Genomic DNA, 21,896 nt, shown 5'->3' on the forward strand with positions numbered 1-21,896 from the left:
GAAGCTTCAATAATGTGAGTGTGGTACCTCGTCAAACTATGAGGCATATCTCAGGGGTAGCAAGTCCTAGTAGAACTATTGTCAAAAAGTGTCATATGATGGGAAAAGATCATCTGTGTCCCAGTGGTGGGTTTCCTGTTAATTTAACATATCTCTTTAGGTTACGTTCCTTCCATCTTGTCTCAGAACTCTTCCTCACAGTGTAAAAATAGATGTGGTCTTTTCATTATCAAGAAAATTACAGATAACATAGGAGAAGTTGGCAGGGCTGATGATAATTAAAACAGTTTTCATTTCACCAACCCAATTTCTAGGTTGACCTAGAACTGTCAAGCAATTCAATTATTTTAGTAGAGTTTTTGTTTGTTTGTTTTGTTTTTTGTTTTTTGGGTTTTTTTTAGGTTTCTAATCATGGTTGATTTTCTCCTCATCTCAGAAAAATTTAATTCTACTCTCACTAGACCAATCCTCCTAAAAATGACTGTGAAAACTAAGAAATCCTAAGTCAGTCTTTGAATTTATTATATGCGAATTAATTCTTCATATGAACAGTTTAGTCAAACTAGAGAGGAAAGAGAAAAGGTAAGGGGCAGAGTCAGCTAGAGGAATATAGCAAATTGCAGGAGTACACAAGCCCCCCATTGCCCATGCCCTGCTGTGCATGGGACAGGTAGACAGAATTTAGAGGAGCCCACTAAGAAGCTATCAGGATGGGTAGAGGGAAGTATACAGGGGAAAGGAGGAAGTGGGAGATTCAGCCAAAAGTGTTTTCTGTGAATAAAGGAGTAAACAGCAGCTATTTCTCCTCAGACAAAACTGTTTGGTCTGGGCAACTTTCACTATAAGCAGCCTATCTTTGCTTAACTGGCTTTTTTTTTTTTAAACCATATTTTGTGAATTTCATTTCTCATGCAGACCTTGCCTTTGTTTTGGGAAAGAACCAGCCACTGCTCATGTTTCCTGGGAACTTGTCTAGTCCTGCTTCTTTACTTGGGACTATGCCAGTAGGTGCTACCATCCCAGTATCTAAAAAACAATAAATCTCTAAGCATTGATTATCTACATAGATGAAAAAGTCCAGAACTCCCAATTCATATACTGTGCTAATAAGGAGTTCTCCTGACAGTCTGAGGCTTAGTTATCATAACACCAAATGATCTATAAAATTTCCTTTGCCTTGAAGATGTGGGACATCAAGTTGGAATTGGTTAATATATCTAAAATCTAATCTAATACATCTAACATATATTCACTTTGGTGTGTCAATTTCTGATTTAACTTTTTAAAAGCAAAATGATTTTCCTTTCCAGTTCATCATGAAACCTTTTTTAATTGTATAAACTTGTAATCTACAAAAAATAATGAATAGGGTATACTTTACCCATTTAACCAATTCCTTTTGTAACATTGTTACTAAATGTTAATGGACTACTTGAGATCTTTCATAAGATATTAGACTTAGAATAACAGCTTTTATAGATAAGGTCCATATCTCTTTAGCTATAATATTTTCTAAATAGAAATAAGTCCATATTTAATCATTACTCAGTCTGTATTTAAATGTTGGACCATATAGCCTAATAGTCTCTTCTATTTTTTTCACTTTTGTTTATTTTTAGTGTTTTCTCAAATATCACTTTGTTTCAAATGTGATCTTTTATAAACCAGCAGCTCAGATAATACGATTAATTCTCAAATCACTGGAAATGGCTTTACAAGAAAGGATTGAGAAAGATAACAAAAAAGGAGTGAAACATATTCTTTATTCCCTTAGCTGGCTTCTGTCTATCATCTTTTAATCAACAGGCACATATTACCTATAATAAATACACCCAAATTCAGTTGCTTCTACATGTCTTTTCTACACTAAAGTAGAAATAGATACACCTGAGAAATGGGCCATAGCCTGAGTCCTTGGACAACTTAAATTAGTTGTGGGGTGGTGCTTTGTGATATGCCAAGATCATGCCAACGTAGATTTAAATCCCAGACTAGCTGTATTCTCTATATGCAATTTGGGTATGCACTTTACCTCCTTGCTTTAGTTTTCTTATTTGTAACAACAACAACAACAACAACAACAACAACAACTTCCATTGTAATCAGCTTATGAGGACAAAAATTAAGCAGAATTTGAATGTACAATGTAAGTTAGAAGCTGTTAAATTAATGTTTGTCAGTAGTAGCAATAGTAGGACTGGTAGAAATAGTGTCACCATTATTATTTTCATGACCAGAATGTGATTTCCCAACCTTTATAATAAATAGTGTTTTCCTATTAAGTAAATCATCTCATAATAGGGCAATAATAATCTCTGAGTGGGAAAAAGACCATTTATTCAGTGTTACTTCTTTATAGGTTCCTTATATCTTTACTGTTAAGGAATTTATAAATAAAACCCCATATTTTAAAGTGAGAAATATGGACACATACTAAGTGGCTGTCTTTACTTTCTGAAATATAATCAGAATGTGTCTATAAATGTTCATTCCAAGCATTAATGTTCCATTTTTATGGTATAGTGAATTTATGAAAAAGCTACTATTTCTTTAAAGCATTACAAATGAAAGATATATTTACAAGGCCCAAGAATACACATTCAGAAGTTAGAATTGTGAAATTCTAAATATGTTTTTAATTACAAAGGTAACTTCTGTGTCCATTTTGAAAACTTGAATCTTTCAGGATGAAAATAGTATTAAATGAACATTTAAAACTCAGTCAAAAGAAAATTAGAGAAGATATTCAGTAAGAGTTTCTAGTACTGAGTCTGGGGTAATATTAAAAAGAATATTACACAGTCACTGATTAATGTCCCACACCAAAGATGTTTCTTGAAAGTGGTTGCTTTCATGCAAATTCAACGGGAGTGTCATACAAATTTTTCTTTGGGTGACTAAGCGACACTTGAATCTTTCCAACTGAAATCTTTCAAATTTAAACACAACTCAGGGATAATAAGTAATAATAATAGGTAGCACCTGTTGAACAAAACATATGCAAAATACTGTTGAGCACTTTCCATATATTCCTAGTTTAATCCCCACAAGCAACACTATGAAGAGCTATTACTGACATTTTACAAACTGAGATCAGGGCAAATGGCTTGGTCTGTCACTTCTCAATGAGTCATGTAGTGTCCCTTTGGGTTTTTTTTTCAATTTTTTATCTTTTATTTTTATTTTTTTTAATTTTATAGATTTTTAAAATTTAAATCCAAGTTAGTTAACATACAGTATAATAATGTTTTCAGAAGTAGAATTTATATAACACCCAGTGCTCATCCCAGCAAGTGTCCTCCTTAATGCCCCTTGCCCATTTAGCCCATCCCATCCCCCCACCCAACACCCGTCCAGCAATCATTGGTTTGTTCTCTGTATTTAAGAGTCTCTTATGGGTTGTCCCCTCTCTGTTTTTATATTATTTTTGCTTCCCTTCCCTTATGTTCGTCTGTTTTGTATCTTAAATTCTACATATGAGTGAAGTCATATGTTATTTGTCTTTCTCTGACTTATTTCGTTTAGCGTAATACACTCTAGTTTCATCCACATTGTTTAAAATGGCAAAATTTCATTCTTTCTCATCACCGAGTAATATTCCATTGTGTATGTATACGTGTGTGTGTGTGTGTGTGTCTGTATATGCATCTTTATCCATTCATCAGATGATGGACATTTGGGCTCTTTCCATAATTTGGCTATTGTTGATAGTGCTGCTATAAACATTGGGGCGCATGTGCCCTTCCAAAACAGCACTCCTCTATCCTTTGGACTAGCCTTCCCCATACCTTAACTTTAATAGAAAAGTCATGAGTGTTTTGGGTTCCTCATCAGTAGCATATCTAACCATGTATCCAACAAGCAGTTTCCAGTTTTAAAAATCCATTTTAATTACTCCCATCTTTGTCTATCTAGTAAATACTGATTCACAGCTGAGAAACAGATATAAAATGGATATATTTGAATTCAAGGTCCTTCCCTTCCCTCCCTTGCTATCCTCTTTGAGAATAGAATGCCAACAGAAATAGGTTGAGGAACAGAAAGTTCTGAGAAAAGAACACTAAATACTAGCCATTAGTCCTTTGGTAGCTGTGCTAACATATCCAGATACAATGGCCATTGCCTTCTGATTTAATTTTGAATTTTTAGAAGGATGGTCATACAGAATTAATTGGAAAGAGCCATCCTCCTTTTTTGATTTTTAAAATATCCATTAAAAATCCTTCCCAAATTAAAATTGATGATTATGTTTTCTGGTCTTTCCATAGTTTGAGTTTTACTTCCAGTCTCCATCTCCCACCTTTGGTCTTAGTGCTAATAGCAGAAATCCCCACTAAATTGCCACCCTTTGTGGCTTTTTCCCACTTTCCCTGATGGCTACCACTTGTATATTTCTTCATACTTATGGAGCTGATTTTGAGTAGGGTTTGTTTCTGTTTTCTATTTTTCAAGTTTTGAATCTTCTGTGTGACCTTGTCACATACATTAAACTCCAATTAAGAGGTGGAAAAGCCAATTAACAAATTTATAAATTATGTTCTTAATCTGAAAGCCCTTCTCTTGATTAGCCCTGCAAGTTCATAGAAACGTGTCTTTAGGTGAAATTTATGCAGATCTCCATTCATAATTTAATGATTTTTTTAAAAAACAAGGGTTAGGGGCGCCTGGGTGGCGCAGTCGGTTAAGCATCCGACTTCAGCCAGGTCACGATCTCACGGTCCGTGAGTTCGAGCCCCGCGTCAGGCTCTGGGCTGATGGCTCAGAGCCTGGAGCCTGTTTCCGATTCTGTGTCTCCCTCTCTCTCTGCCCCTCCCCCGTTCATGCTCTGTCTCTCTCTGTCCCAGAAATAAATAAAAACGTTGAAAAAAAAATTAAAAAAAAAAAAAACAAGGGTTATTTTCAAGGAGGCATATGTAAGCAGTAGGTACAAATCTTTTGTAACTAATGTAAGCAGTAGGTAGAAAAATTTCAAAGTTCTGTAGTTCCCAATAATGAACTGTCACTCATTATTTGGTTAACTGCTATTTGCTGGATGGTTTTAAACCCAAAGATATATAGATATAGATGATATAAATATAGGTATAGGTATAGATAGATATATAGATATATTTTTGCAGCAGAACCATGTATGCAGTGGTCTTTTCCCTAGCAATATAATAAAGCCCCACAGAGAAGAAACGTGCCTTCTACTTAAGTACCATTTCTCATACAGCACTTTCCCCACACTGGGTTTTTCAACAATGACAGACTATTTGATTTGCCTAGCAAAATCATTAGTTACCAGTATCCAAAGATACCACAGGTTCATCATCAGTCTTCACAGTTACCAAGCCTTTCATGTTCTAGTAAAGGGAAAGTAGATGTGATCAATGAGCAACTCCCAAAATGCTTTGGGACCTTTGTCATCCATTGGCCATCCCCATCTGCAAATTGCTAATGTATAAGATCAGTACATCTCAGTAACTACAATCTAAATTGCTCACTTTTATGAGAGTGACTTTATGATGCTGTTAGCCTTAAGAGCAATTAAATCAGCCAGGACATAAAGACAAGTATTTGTTGGCTTTTTCACTTTTCAGAATATGAAGTTATATCCAGAGAAAATGGGTCATTCAGCGGGAAGAACAAGTCCATTCAAATTACAAATCAAACCTTCTCCACTGTAGAAAATCTAAAACCAGATACAAGGTAAGCCACCTGTGCTCTTACAGGTGAATTCTGACAGTGCATAAATCATCACCAAAGGAATGAAATGACATCATCCATCTCTGTCTTAAGGGACAGTGTAGTTTGCATTTCATTCTTTGGCTTTCTGTGCATAGGAGTAGATACCTCTAGAGTCATGTTTTGCAAATACACAAATTATTGGTGGGGATACAAGAGCTGACAAGATGGTCTTGTAAGTTAACACTATAGGTGAGAACATTGAAAAATAGAGGATCATTAATATCAAATGTTGATATTAAATACCAAAATCGAGAGAAGGAAAATTCTGTGGATGAGACACAACTGGAGTGTGTAGGATGTAAACTAAATGTGAAACAGAAGAATTTGGCTGGCATGCTGGAAAGAAGAGGGCAAGGATATAAAAGTTATGTAACAAAAGTAGATGAAAGTTTGTGATAGTTAATGCTTAAAATAACTACAGACCATCCCCAGGCATAGTGGTCTTTTCATTTTGGGTCTTTTTATAATAAACAAATGAGAATCCATTTTTGAAAGTAGACACATATATTATTACCGATGCTCTATAATAAACAATTTTTCTTGGCATCCCTTATTACCTATTGGTACCTGGTTGTTTACATTACTGTATGGTTTTGTCATTTCTTTTTAAATCCAAAATATCCAACATTTTATCGGCTCACTGTATTGGAAGAAAAATAAGGGCTTTATGCACTTCTAGAAATGTAATAGGGAAGGTTTTGTTTTGTTTTACATGGCTAAATCATCAAATTTATTGTTCAAGGAAATTCTCAAAAGGATACAGCCAAGCATTTCTTTAAAAAAATATGTACTAAATTCATTTGGGGACTAAATATCACTCTTTGTGGAAAATCAATTTCTTTCCTCAAATTCCAAGACACTATTTGAAAACTATGCTTTCAGTTAAAACAAAAACATCTTCACACTTTACGTTCTAGTGCACCAAGCAACATAGATCAATTTTCAGAGAGACGCAATCAGGAATTTTTCCACACTGAATACTTCATAGCTTGATAAAGTTTCCTGAATACTTCATAGCTTGATAAAGACCAGCAGAGGCAAAGACTGGAACTCCAGCATTAGAAAATTTTTTCATAAGTTTTATTTCTATCTTCCATTGTCATCAGTTGATTGAATTGAATCAGGTATTGATTATGACATTCAAAAGAGCCTAGTAAAGTTCTGACAACAAGGAAACTGATAATCTTTTCAGGAAAAAAAGGAAGCATCTAGTTAATTCTAGATGGTTTGCTGTGTATAAACTGTAGTCCTATACTATAAATATAATACTTTCCACAGGTATTTTTTTTCTTTAAAGTTCTCTATTTTGAGTTGTAATATGGAAAATTTTACAACTGCTAATTTTTTTTAAGGATTTAAGTTAGCCAAAATAAGCATGTATTTCAGTAAAAACTCATTTGATGATCTTGGTTCTGTTTCCTTAGAGATTAACAGGGAGAGAGACTATTTTTAACATATTTTAAGGAAAGAGTAAAGAAGAAAAAGTTATTTAATTTGGACTTTTTAATAGGTGAATTTGGGCTTACAGAACATGGAAGTTTTTTTCTTTATAGTTTCTTGCTTTTTATGCCACTTAATATACTGAAAACATATTGAAAAGCATCTAATTTCTAAATATTCATTGTGTTCTTTTTCTGAATTAGGCTACCTTCAAATCTTCACCTTCAAAGTTCACCTATGACTCATGATCAGATGTAGATAATAATTATTTAAGTGACATTTTAAACCTGATTTGTTTGTAACAGGTTTGTGTTTCTACTCAGCTAACATTTATTAAGTGCCAACAGTGTTCTTGGTGTGGTGACCACAAAACTGAATAAACATGGTGCCTGTCCTTGAGGACTTGAGGTAGTGGGGTAGTCTTTTAGTAACTGATTATTCTACACAAAATGGTGAGAGCTCTGGCAAAAATATATACAAGTTGCAAGGGGAGCACAGAGTGGGTGACACTTTACAAAGTCTGGGGAAATTGGGAAAACTTTGTGGAGGAGGTGACACCTGGGCTGAGGCTTAAATGAAGAGCAAGAAGGAGTTAGCTAGGTAACTGTGGTAGGGGAAAGAAACGTCAGAGAAACTAGCATATGTTAGAGCAGAGGCCCAAATGGTATGGTTGTATGCAGTGAACAATCAGCTACTTCCATGAGTGTGAGAGGTGAAAAGTGAACAGAGGCAGTGGAAGCAACGAGAGGTAGAAGCCATGTAGTGGAGGGCCTTCTCTGCCAGATCAGAGAACTTAGTCAAGAGATGGGGAGAGCCAGAAAGTTGCTAACTGGGAGTGACTTGCTCCAACTTCAAATTTAGTTTTTTCCTGACATTGATTTAGTTGGAATAATCACTTTTGACACTAGAGCTACTTATAACGAGTAACAGTCGGTAGAATAAAGCTAAGAAAAAGAACTTTTTGATAATGTCTTGCAAGAGTGCCATTTTGGCATCTTGCCTATTTGGCCAAACAGGTGCATAAGACAAACGTACCTTTGGGCTAAGCTGCATTTCATTCTGGAATCACAGGACTAGTCATGGAGTTCACATCTAGCTTCTGCTATGAATTGTTGTAGGACTTATGCTAATTGTTTCTGGAGTTTATGTCAGTTGTAGGAATTACACTAATTGTTTCTGGAATTTACAGCCATGTCCCCTTAATCTCACCCTAAGATATGCATCTCATTTGTCACTCCTGTCCTTCATCAGTGGGTCTTCAAAGGAGGGACCCCTAAAACTATCCTCATCTCAAGACAAGCAAAGCTCAAAGGAGGCCCTTTCTGGAATCATCTTTGGAAAAAGTAATCTTAACTGTAGGATTCCCTGAAATCAGAATCCCATGCTAAGTTTTTCCAGTTGGCATAAATTTGGAGCCACTCAATGTGTCTGTATTTGGCTTATTTTATGTTATTTTTAGAGTTTCATATAATTGAATGAAATCCAGTTCAGACATAAAGACTGTTGATAGTCATATATATGATTTGACCAGGATTATACTGATAATCCCTAATGGGTCATGATTTAAAAGTTGTATATCAGCAGTTTGAAAAGCATTTCTCCACTGGGAGCAGATATAATACACATGGATATAAAGGTGCTCTAATGAAAATTGTTTAGTCTACAATGTGTGGAGCCTTGTGGTGTTCAAGTAGTTTAGTAGATCCCAGACCCCAGTGAGTAGGAATGCATTCTATGTTCTCTTAACAGGTATGCTAGAGATGAATTTGTCCACTTAATGAGCAAAAAAAATGTTTTCAGCTGAAATATTAAAATTATGATTTGAAACCTCTATTAATCAAAATAACTTCATGAGTTAAGTAAGAATAATTTGAAGTCAAATTATTTCATTTAATCTGATATTTCTGAAGCCTAGAAGCACCTGGGGAAACAAAACTAACAGCCATGAAACAGCTGGACAGCATCACAAGACAGCATAAAAGATCACATAGGACTTACACTGAAGTTCTGCAATTTAGAAGAGAAGAGAAGGCCTCCTGCAATACTTGAGACTAGAACTTGACGGTAAAGGATAGAATTGAATAGAACAGGATGGCAAGAAAACAAAGAGTAACAACAGTATCATTCTTTCAAATCAAGTCCATGTGCATGACTTCGGTGAAATACAAGTAGTCCTTAAAGTTACTACTGACAGCAAGGTTACAGCCAGAATAATAAAATTATGAGTTCCAAATTTAGGTTTGTAGGTTTTTTCGATGTAAGCTTTTTCCATACTATCTTAAGTTGTTAAGGCAAGATTTCTTTCCATTATATCTTTTCTGCCCGGCCATGATCCAAGATTAATGCTAATAAAAGACACGCTATAAAATAAAGAGGAAGTATGTACAGCATGCAGCCACCAGGTGGTTTTTATTACCTGTAAAGAATGACTTTAGTCACATTTCAGTGCCTGTTGAATTCCCAACAGGCAAACTTTGAGTTATAGTTGGTAAAATTCGTCACCACCACCACCCCAACATGAGGTTCTGGGATACCCTATTTGAAAAGCTAGAAGATAATAAATTCTGAAAGAATTACTGTAACTGTGTTCCAATTTCAGGAGACACATGTATATAATTTATTTTAGTATCATTTTCCATGATTTGTCCTGACTAAAAATCATGAGATGTAAAAACAGGTGATAATTACAGGGTAATCATTTATTGCACATTGAAATGGGTGGAGTAGAGCTTGGCATTAGAACATTTAACCCAAGAGAGTCAATGCAGAGAAAATAGATCCCCAGAGCTTTTTAGGTAAAACTTTTAAATGTTCACACACTAGAACCAAAAGTACAGTGGACTGTTACCGTTTCCTTCTCACAGCGTATAATTACCTTCTCCCTGCCTGTTTTTACATTTTAGCCAGGATTTTTACCTCTTCTGCAAAAGCTCAAAAAATAGCCACAGGAAGGGACAGTAGCTATCTTGCTGAAGAACAGTTTGGCTGCATATGTGTTGTGAGATGTTTCTGTCTATAGGGAGTGAAGCCCCAAGGCTGCTCTGGGCCAGCAGGCTGTAGTTCCAAAGGTGGCACAGTGGGGACTACCCCAGCCTTGCCAACAGATGCTTGCAGCTACAATGGGCTTTGGTCATATATGTGCACAGGGAACAGGGGTGTTGGAATGGAGCCATAACTATTTAGTCAGATGAAGCAGAAGAGATGTGCTAACAGAGGCACAGTGCTGTGACACAACTCCATCTCTTTCTTTGCAAGACCCCTCTCCTACCCCCTACCCCTAGAATGCAAAGAAAATAGAGATATGTTGGTGTCCACCTGAATCGGTACCCACCTAGCTCACTCCCCAGTATATATTTTCCATTTATTTCCCCCATGAAACCTCATTGTGTGGCTTGTGTTGAGCTAAAAGAAAAATAGTAAGAAGAGCCTCTCCAATCTATAGCCAACCACTTTGTGTGTAAAGACACCTATGATTATTTTTAGTTCTGTGAACAGAAGAACTGATAAAGTATATGACTTAAACAGTAAGTCTTGTACCACTGCTTACGGGGACAGGAAAGGTGAGGTAAATTGATCTTGAAGTCTCTCCCACCTCTAAAATGATACATTCTTATGATATCCAAAGACAGGCATAGAATCAGTGGGAAACTGGAACTGACATTAAAATGAAAAGCTAGGTTAAGCCTTACAGCAAGTCGAATTGTCCTTCTATTATAGAAGTAGAGAAAGCATTTTTCTTTAAGTCTGTGTCTGTGGCCTCCAATTTGTTTTCAGACAAATTGTTTCTATCTCATATTTGAATAATCCATTGGTAGGCTGGACAATATAGATGGACACACATAATTGCTATAGAGTAAAGACAAACAAAAAGCCCTATAATCTCTTCAATTGAGCCCTTGTCTCCTCACTTGACTAAAAAACTAAAGAATCCATTGCGTGTACCAGATTTACATGTGGCCCAGCAATTTCCACGCAAAATGTATTCTGTCTGGTAATTAAATCAAATTCACTTAACCTATTCCTGTACTTCTGTCCTCTGTAGCTTGGGAGGATTCTAGAGAACAGTTCTCCCTCTAAAATTAAAACATACTGGGGCGCCTGGGTGGCGCAGTCGGTTAAGCGTCCGACTTCAGCCAGGTCACGATCTCGCTGTCCGTGAGTTCGAGCCCCGCGTCGGGCTCTGGGCTGATGGCTCAGAGCCTGGAGCCTGTTTCCGATTCTGTGTCTCCCTCTCTCTCTGCCCCTCGCCCGTTCATGCTCTGTCTCTCTCTGTCCCAAAAATAAATAAACGTTGAAAAAAAAAATTTTAAATTAAAACATACTAAAGTTTCCTATAGCTGACAACAAAGACAGTTTAGGAATATTGTTTACGTTGTTTGATTTAATAAAATCTTGGCTCAAAAAGTAAACTGGAATAGAGGCAGCAAGTTCTCATAAACTATAAACCTGGCTGAACAAAGCAGGCATGTGGAATAGCCATTATACCCTTATTCGTAGTGTTTTTGTGTAGTTCTGTTTCCTGCAGATTGTATATTAACTTTCTTTTAAATTTTTTTAATGTTGATTTATTTGTGAGACAGAAACAGAGCATGAGTAGGGGAAGGGCAGAGAGAGAGGGAGACACAGAATCTGAAGCAGACTCCAGGCTTTGAGCTGTCAACACAGAGCCTGACTCGGGGTCCAAACCCACCAATCATGAGATCATCATCTGAGCTGAAGCTGGACGCTTAACCAACTGAGCCACCCAAGCACCCCATTTGTGTATTAACTTTTAAATGTCTTTTCTCAAGGAGTAAAATAAGCTACTAGAGCATTAGGCATTTTACTGAGTTTTATTGTAGGTGTGGGCAGCAGAACAATCAATAATTTCACCATTGAAGAAAGAAATTGAAGGGATTGCTCAGTTTTACAACTTTTCTTCTGGCAAAAAGGCTAGCTAAGAACATGGAACTCCGCTAGTCTATAAAGAGAGCAATTATTTTCACATAAACATATTCTTTTAATTAATTTTCATTTAGAATTCCTTAGTATCTGGGGTGTGGCGGGGGAGGGGGGCATGCCAGAAACTCTTAGCAATACCATAGACTTGGAGTGCAGCCCAGATCTGGAATTTCTTGTCCCCGTATAAATGAGAGATACAAGAATGTCCGTGAGGACATGCTTGGTAACTGGTTGATGATACCTCATGCCTGCTGATAACCCTGCTCCTCTGACCTTTGTCCCTGATTAGAACTTCTTTATCCTCTAATAGTATCCCTCCAGCTCTGCCACTTTTTGCTCCTTGTCTATATTCCCAGGTGAATACAATGTCTGCATATGGCAGGTATCCAGAAATGCTCATATAACTAATTGATTGGATTTCTCTTTCCCTATTTGAGGGCCTATTACTCATATTTTCATATTCTACTTTTCCATTTCTTTCCCTCTGACTGAAGCCCCACCTGAATAGGGCTCAAATATTTCAAGACTACATAGGGGTAAAATTAGCTAACCAAACCACTCAAACCAACAAGCAGTTACAGGGTGGCTTCCTTTGCCATGCAGAAGCTTTTTAGTTTGATATAGTCCTACTCATTTATTTTAGCTTTTGTTGCCTTTACTTTTGGTATTAAGTCCAAAAAATCATCACCAAGACCAATGTCAAGAAGATTACCCACAAGGTTTTCTTCCAGGAGTTTCATGGTTGCAGATCATATATTTAAGTATTTAATCTATTTTGAGTTAATTTTGTGTATGGTGTAACATAGTGGTCCAGTTCAATTCTCTTGCAGGTAGCTGTCCAGTTTTCCCAACACCATTTATTGAAGAGACTGTCCTTTTCCCGATTGTATATTCTTGTCTCCCTTGTCATAAATTAATTGACCGTATATGTGTGAGTCTATGTCTGTGCTCTCTATTATGTTGCATTGATCTATGTGTCTGTTTTTATCCCAATACTATACTGTTTTTGATTACTGAAGCTTTGTAATACAGTTGGAAATCCAGCATAGAGCCTTCAGCTCTGTTCTTTCTTAGTTGCTTGGGCCATTTGGGTCTTTTATGGTTCCTTACAAATCATAGGATTGATTGTTCAATTTTTGTGAAAAATGCCATTGGAATTTTGATAGCAATTGCATTGAATCTATAGATTGCTTTGGATAATAGGGAAATTTTAACAATATTAATTCTTCTAATCCATTAACATGGATTATCTTTCCATTTATTTGTGTTTTCCTCAATTATGTCTTATTGTTTTCAGTGTACAGATCTTTTACCTCCTTAGATCAAGTGATTCCTAAATATTTTATTCTTTTTGATGCTATTATAAATGGGGTTGTTTTCTTAATTTCTCTTTCTGAAAGTTTATTGTTGGTATATAAAAACACAACTGATTTTTGTATGCTGATTTTTGATCCTACAACTTAACTGAATTTATTTATTCTAACAGAGTTCTGGTGAAGTGTTTAGGGCTTTCTATATATAATATGTCATCTGCAAATAGAGATGGTTGTACTTCTTCCTTTCTGACTTGGATGGCTCATATTTGTTTTTCTTGCCTAATTGCTCTGGTTAGGATTTCCAGCATTAGGTCAAATAAAAGTGGCAAGAGTGGGCATTTCTGTCTTGGTCTTGATCTAGGTAGAAAGTTTTCAGCATTTCACTGTTGAGTATGATGTTAGCTGTGGGCTTGTCATATATGCCCTTTATTATGTTGAGAAGCATTCCCACTTTACCCACTTTGTTAAGAGTTTTTGTCATAAAAGTATGTTGAATTTTGTTTAATGCTTTTCTGCATCTATTGAGATCATATAAATTATCACTTATGTTGTTAATGTGGTGCATCACATTGATTGATTTACGGGCATTGAACTGTCTTTGTATCCCTGGACTGAATCCCATTTGATCATGGTCTGTTCAGATTATCTATTTCTTCATCATTCAGTCTTGGTAGGCTGTATGTTTCTAGGAATATATCATTTTTTCTACATTATGTAATTTGTTGGAGTATAATTGGTCATAGTAGTCTCACAATCCTTTGGATTTTTGTGGAATCAGTTGTAATGTCTCTTCTTTCATATAGGATTTTATTTCAGTCTTCTTTTTTCTTAGCTACTCTAACGAAAGGCTTGTCAATTTTATTTATCTTTGGAAAAACAGCTCTTAGTTTCATTATTCTTTTCTATTGTTTTTCCAGTTCCCTATTTCATTTATTTCTGTTCTGATATTTGTCATTTCCTTTCTTCTACCGAATTTGGGCTTAGTTTGTTCTTTTTCTTGTTCTCTTAACTGTAAAGTTGGGTTGTTTAATTGATACCTTTCTTTTGTTAATGTGGGCATTCACCATTATATATTTCCCTCCTCACATTGCATTTGCTGCATCTCATAAGTTTTGGTATATTGCATTTCCATTTTCATTTGTCTCAAGATATTTTTTAATTACCCTTGATTTCTTCTTGGACCCATTGGTTGTTCAGGAGCATATTGTTTAATCTCCATGTATTTGTGAATTTTCCAATTTTCTTCATATAATTGATTTCTAGTTTCTTACCATTATGGTTAGAAAAAAAATGCCTGATTTGATTTGTTTAATTTCTCAAGACTTGTTGTGACCTAAAATATGATCTATCCTGAAGAATATTACATGTGTGCTTGAGAATATGTATTCAGATGAAATGTTCTGTAAATGTCTGTCAAATCCGTCCAGTCTAATGTGTAGTTTAAGTCCAATATTTCATTATTAATTATCTGTCCAGACGGTACCCCTGCTTCTTTTGCTTTTCATCTGAATGATATATCTTTTTTTCACCCCTTCGCCTTTAGCCTGTGTGTGTCCTTAAAGCTGAAGTGAGGCTCTTGTAAGCAGCATTTACTTGGTTCTTATTTTTTGTCTATTAAGTCACTCTACATGCTTGGATTGGAGAATTTAGCCCATTGACATTTAAAGTTAATTATTGACAGGCAGGGACTTACTATTCCTATTTTTGTTCATTGTTTTCTGATTGTTTTATAATTCTTTTGTTTCTTTATTTCCTCTTTTGTTCTCTTCCTTTTTGATTTGATGATTTTCTGTAGTGGTATACTTTGATTGCTTTCTCTTCATCTTTTGCGTATCTACTATAGGTTATTGCTTTTGTTACCATAAGGCTTACATAAAACATTTATGACAGTCTGTTTTAAACTAATAACAACTTAACTTCAAACATAAAAAGAGCTCTACATTTTTCTCTCCCCTCCACATTGTTTTTTGATGTCAATTTACCTTTCCTTACATTGTTGTAATCGTTAACAACTTGTTGTAGTATAGTTAATATTTTTCTCTTTTAACCCTCAAATTAGAGTTATAGGTCATTTACTGCACCACGATTAGAGTATTCTGAATTTAACTATGTATTTACCTTTACCAGTGAGTTTTATACTTTTAGATGTTTTCTTATCACTAATTTGCATCCTTTAGTTTCAGCTAGAACTCTCACATTTCTTACAAGGCCAGTGTAGTAGTGATAAATTCTCAGCTTTTGTTTGGCAAACTCTTTACCTCTCCTTCAACTCTGAAAGACAATTTTGCTGGTTAATTTGTTTTTGTTTTTGTTTTTGTTTTTTGCTTGTTTGTTTTAGTTATAGCATGTTGTATATATCAGGCCACTCCCTCTGGCCTGAAAATTCTTCCTGAAAAATCTGCTGATGGTATTATGGAAGTTCCTTTGTATGAAACAAGTTGCTTTTCTCTTCTTTTATATTTTCTCCTTGTATTTAACTTTTGACAGCTTAGTTATAATGTATCTCAGTATGGATGTCTGTAGATTCTTCTATATGGAACTTCTTGGACTTCCAGGATCTAGATGTCCGTTTCTTTCCCCAGGTTTTAACAAAAGCTTTTAGCCATTATTTCTTTGAATGAGCTTTCTGCCCCTTTCTTTCTCTCTCCTTCTTCTGAGAGCACTATAATGTATATCTTGGTCTCCTTGATGGTGTCCATATGTCTCTTAACTGTTTTCACTCATTTTCATTCTTGGCTCTTCTGATTAGATGAATTCCACTGCCCTGTCTTCAATTTTGTTGATCCTTTTTCTGCTTGATCTGGTCTGATACTGACTCCTGTAATGAATTTTTCAGTTCAGTTATTGCATTCTTCCACTAAGTGTTTTCTCCGTGGTACTTTTTAAATAGTCTCTCTTTGTTGAAATTCTCACTTTGTTCTTGCATTTGTCTCTTGATCTTGGTAAGCATCTTTATGACTGTTATTTTGAACTGTCACATATATCACTATCTCTATTGAGATCTGTTTCTGTTGACTTTTCTTGTTTTGTTTGGAACATATTCCTCAGTTTCTTCAATTTCCTTGATTCTTTGTTCATTTCTGCATATTAGAAAAAAACACCCACCTCTCCCAGTGTTGGTACAGTGGTCTTGTATAGGAAATGAATCTCTTCAATCAGCCCAGCCCAGGCTTCTAGTTGTCCCTCAAACTTCTGAGGTTGTCCAAATCAACTTCTTTGTTGTTAGTGGCTCACATTAGCTGAGGGTGCTCTAAAACCCATCAATGTCCCAAAGGTGAGAATTGAAGTCATGACCTGGATGCAGACTGATTATCAACTGGACCCTCAGATAGCAGCTGGGATACTCTTTACTTAATGCCCCTCCAGAGAGACACTGGAAGATGGGCATTTTTGCCTGCTCTCTCTGTGTTTGGCCTGGGATATAGTCATTGGGTAGAAGTGCTCTTGTACCTGTTAACTGCTTTGTGTGCTACAATATTATGGGACTGAAGAATGCAAGCCTTGTTGGTTCTCAGAGCCAGGCAACCGGAGGTGGGGGTACAGGGAGGCATTCCTTGAACAGCAGCCACAAAAGCTGGGGTGCCAGAAATTTGTGCAAACTCCTTCCAAGGAGATGTTGTAGACTTGGTTTTACTGTTCCAGCCAGAGGGAAGGGGCAGGGAAAATGTCCACCAGTTTCCCAGTCTTTGGTGAGGATTACAGCCAGCCAGTGCATATGTGTTATAGTTAGAAGCCTGGCCCTCAGATAACAGCTTTTAACACATGCAAATAAACCTCTTTCAGGAAAAGGCTGATGGTACATGAGTGGTTTTGCCTGTTCCCTCTTTGTTGAGTCCTGGGGGTTTAGCTGGTTAAGAACTGCTTCTTGGTTACTGTCCTACGGGACTTGTGAATGCAAGCCCTTTTGGCCTTCAGAGCTGGGTGTTTATGGGCCACATCCCTCAGATGGGAGTTTTAAAAGTTGGGGTACTAGGGGCGCCTGGGTGTCTCAGTCGGTTAAGCGGCCGACTTCGGCTCAGGTCATGATCTCATGGTCCGTGAGTTCGAGCCCTGCATCGGGCTCTGTGCTGACAGCTCAGAGCCTGGAGCCTGTTTCAGATTCTGTGTCTCCCTCTCTCTGACCCTCCCCTGTTCATGCTCTGTCTCTCCCTGTCTCAAAAATAAATAAAATGTTAAAAAAATTTTTTTTAAATAATAAAAGTTGGGGTATTAAATGTGAGGTCCAAACCCTTTACTCCTCAGGGAGAAGGTGGGAATGAGGGTTTTCTTCCAATTGTAGGACACTGTGCCAAGAAGAGGGTTTATGGCAAGAGTGTGTCTCAGCCTTTCCTATCCACTTCAGTGTGGGTGTTCTTTCATTTGCCCAATGTGTATGTGTTGCTCGGCTAGTTTCTAGATTTTTCAGAGAGAACTCCATATACAGCTGTACATTTGATGTGCCTGTGGGAGGAGAGGAGCTCAAAAGTCTCCTCTTTCACTTTCTTAGTCAATTATCTTCAATTTCTAATTAATTTAGCTATCTCTCCTGTTAATTAAATCCATATTTCTAGACTGACCACTTCTCAAAAAGGCAAAATATGTCATCTCCTTGTTCCATGTGTTTGTTTAAGGCAGCATCTTCTGGAATCCCTCGCCAATTATCTTTTGCTTTTATCCTATGTTGACTCCCCTAACTCCTACATCCTTTTACTTCTTTTACTCCCTCACTTTGTGGTGTTCCTTGAGAAATCGATCTTTAGAATAGCTTACTATGGAAGATAATATTTTTGAGTTTTTACATGTCTGAAAATATCCTCATTTTACTGATACTATTGTTTAGGCAGACAGATTTTTAAACTAAAATGAGGACTTTTGAAGGCACTGTTCCACTATTTTCTAACTTCAAGGGCTAAGAAGTCAAATGTCATTCTGAGTCTGGATCCTTTGGGACCTAATTTCTTCGCAGAAACTTTTATTTTTTAATTTTATTTATTTATTTTGTGAGAGAATGCACACAAGCAGGGGAGGGGCAGCGAGAGAGAATTCCAGGCAGCTCCTGCACTGTCAGAGTGGAGCCTGACACAGTGCTCAAACTCAAAAACCATGAGAACCTGTGCCAAAATCAAGAGTCGAACACTTAACTGACTGAGCCACCCAGCACCTCTCTTCTCAGAAACATTTTAAGATCTTGTCTTTATCCCAATACTCTGAAAATTTTCAACTTGTGTGCTTTGGTTAGTCTTTTTTTTTTTTTTTTCTTTTTCTTTTGCTGAGCATACATTAGACCTTTTAAATTTGGTAACCTGTCATTCAGCTCTGAGAAATTACTTTTCTAGGATAATTTTGCACCTTTTACCCTCCTCTCTCTTCTGGAGGTGTTGTATTCCCTGGAATAATCAGATTTCCTTATTTTTGCTCATTTTCATTTCTTTGACTTCTTTGTTCTAGTATTTGTAACATTTTAATTTGATTGTTCAAACCTATTTAAAGTGTTATTCTTTCAAAAATAATTTTCTTCTATGAAAATTTTAAATAGCATTCTATGCCTATTCCCTATGTGCAATTGGCATTTTCTCTGAGACACTACTCTTAGACCATTATAAATCTCATGATAAAATATGCTTCTTGAGAAAGATTTTGCCTCTTCAAATATTTTCTTTATATAGGGTTTATTCACCTCAAAATATGTGCCTTTTATAAAGTTTCCCTACTGTTAATTAAACTTAGTTTTAAGTGATTTCTCCAAAACGTGTCAAGTATCATAAGATGTTGGCAAGAAGAAAATGTAGCTTATGAACATCTGTGGCCATGCTACAAATGAAGCTGAAGTATAAATAACTGTGAAATAGAAAGACGTGGAGATGATTCCAGCAATCAGACTTGGCCAAAGCACAGGGCTTTTGGCAATGGCTTGGTATGTGGAATGCATTACCCACTTAAATCAAAGTCCACATACCTGTTATTTCTTTTTTCCATTTTCCATTCACCATAGTGGTGTGTTTTCTTTTTTTTTCTTTTTCCTTTTTTTTTTTTTTAAAGGTCCTCAGGCCTCTGAGCAAGAATTTAATCTCTAGAGTGTTACATGCCCAAACACCCTTTGTCCGTGCAATTTATTTAAATGAGTGGTTTGGATGATTTTTTATTGGCATCCTTTTACTGCAAATGATAACAGTACCTTCTGTCAGTTGATAAGTTTACAAAATGCTTTGATGTGCAGTCTCTCACTAAAATCCCTGTAAGTTTTAATCCTCATTGCAGTTTGTAAAAGCAGATGGTAATAGTACAATGATGAAGAGCCTCATTATTTTTTTTAGTTTATTTAAATTCAAGTCAGTTAACATACAGTATAGTATTGGTTTTAGGCATAGAACCCAGTGATTCATCACTTACATATAACACTCAGTGCTCATCCACACAAGTGCCCTCCTTAATGCTCATCACCCATTTAGCCCATACCCTCACTCACCTCCCCTCCAGCAACCCTGTTTGTTCTCTGTATTTAAGAGTCTCATGGTTTGCCTCCATTTTTCATATTTTTCCTTCTCTTCCTTTTATGTTTATCTGGTGTGTTTCTTAAATTTCACATATAAGTGACATCAATATGTATCTTTCTGACTTATTTCACTTACATAATACACTCTAGTTCCATGCACGTTGTTACAAATGGCAAGATTTCATTCTTTTTGATTGCCGAGTAATATCCTAGGTAATATACAATATCTTCTTTATCCATTCTTCAGTCAATGGACATTTGTGCTTCTCCCATATTTGGCTGTTGTTGATAGTGCTGCTATAAACATTAGGGTGCATGTGCTCCTTGAAATCAGCATTTTTGTATCCTTTGGATAAATGCCTAGTAGTGAAATAGCTGGGTCATAGGGTAGTTTTATTTTTTTGAGGAAACTCCACATTGTTCTCCAGAGTGGCTGCGTCAGTCTGCATTCCCCCCAACAGTGCAAAAGTGCTCCCCCTTTTCTGCATCTTTGCCAAGATGGGTTGTTTTCGGAGCTGTTAATTTTATCCATTCTGAGAGGTTTGAGGTGTTATCTTATTGTGGTTTTGATTTTATTTCCCTGATGATGAGAGCCTCATTGTTCTTAACCAAAGAATAGATTACCATCTTGTACCGTATGTAGAATGATCGATGTGTCTGATATATATAGCACTCAAAAAGTGATTTGCCTTTGTTGTAACGCTAGACTCTGTCATCTTATAGATTCTGGCAGTGTTTTAATGCATTGCCTCAATAGTCAAGAATCTGGGGGCACGCGGGTGGCTCAGTCACGTAAGAGTCCAACTTTGGCTCAGGTCATGATCTCGCATCAGGCTCTGTGCTGAGAGCTCGGAGTCTGGAGCCTGCTTCAGATTCTGTGTCTTCATCTCTCCCTGCCCCTTCCCCCCTCACACATGCTCTCTCAGAAATAACATTAAAAAAAAAAAAAAAAGTCAAGAAACTGATTTCCCTGAACTCCATAAACTTCTCCTGTTACTGCTTATTATCATCTGTACCAAATGAACTGTTGTCGTGTTTTTTACTCATTTGTAAAATGCATTTCCATCTTTTATGTGTCCTGCATTCTTATTCAATTACAAACTTCTCAAAAATGGTAATTATAATCCCAAAAGCCTTGTACAAATTTGAGACTCAAAATAGCTGATTCAAGTTGGTTTTACATTCAAAATTACTTTTCCTGCTAAGTGTGCTGTTAAAAGGAACTTAGTTTCAGGCAAATGGCAAACAGCTTTACTGCCTGAATTTCTTAAGAGGATTTGCTCTCTGTATTCTTTGAATGAAATTTGCCAAATATTGCGTAGTAAGTTAATGCATAATTCTTAAGCATAGAATCAAACATACCTACAACTCCAAGGGATTTAGTTTTATTTTGTTTTGTTTTTTTAATGTAAAGACATAAGGCCTAGCCTAGACTGTTTGACAAGTACTTTTTCTTTCCTCATGCTGCTTCGAGAATATGTGTATTCACCGTCCTCATGATTTCAAAATAGAATTAGGAAGGAATATTGTTTCCCACCTCTAAAGGATATATCACATTTTTTAAAATTTCTCTCCCACACAGCTATGAATTCCAGGTGAAACCCAAAAACCCACTTGGAGAAGGCCCAGCCAGCAACACGGTGGCATTCAGTACTGAATCAGGTAATCACATCAATTCCCAAATCAAGGATGTAAAGAGCCTCAATGTTTTGCATATGGAGATTCATATGCAATTTGAAATTCAGCTAAATAAACACGGTGTATAGTTTCTTGAATTTCAAAACAAATTGATCAAAGTAGCTTTAAGAAAATACTACTTACATTTTTTTCTCACTTATTTTGATGTCAAAAAAAGGCACATCAGTTTAAAAGATAAAAAGTGGGCTCCTGGGTAGCTCAGTCTGTTAAGCCTCTGACTTGATTTCCACTCAGGTCATGATCTCTCACCATCATGAGATGGAGCCCCATGTTAGGCATGGAACCTGCTTAAGATTCCTCCC

General features: G+C 36.4%; 1 protein-coding gene across 1 annotated transcript in view; it reads left to right on the plus strand.

Moving 5' to 3' along the window:
* LOC115523333 (ABI family member 3 binding protein) overlaps window positions 1-21,896 on the plus strand; it is a 270,902-nt gene that overhangs the window by 244,688 nt on the left and 4,318 nt on the right. Inside the window, exons 60-61 of the mRNA XM_030329269.1 lie at window positions 5,580-5,688; window positions 21,479-21,558. Of these exons, the coding sequence (XP_030185129.1) occupies window positions 5,580-5,688; window positions 21,479-21,558 (189 nt within the window). The remainder of the gene's footprint in view (window positions 1-5,579; window positions 5,689-21,478; window positions 21,559-21,896) is intronic.

The sequence above is a fragment of the Lynx canadensis genome, chromosome C2 (genome assembly GCF_007474595.2).
Source record: "Lynx canadensis isolate LIC74 chromosome C2, mLynCan4.pri.v2, whole genome shotgun sequence".
Classification (NCBI taxonomy): Eukaryota; Metazoa; Chordata; class Mammalia; order Carnivora; family Felidae; genus Lynx; species Lynx canadensis.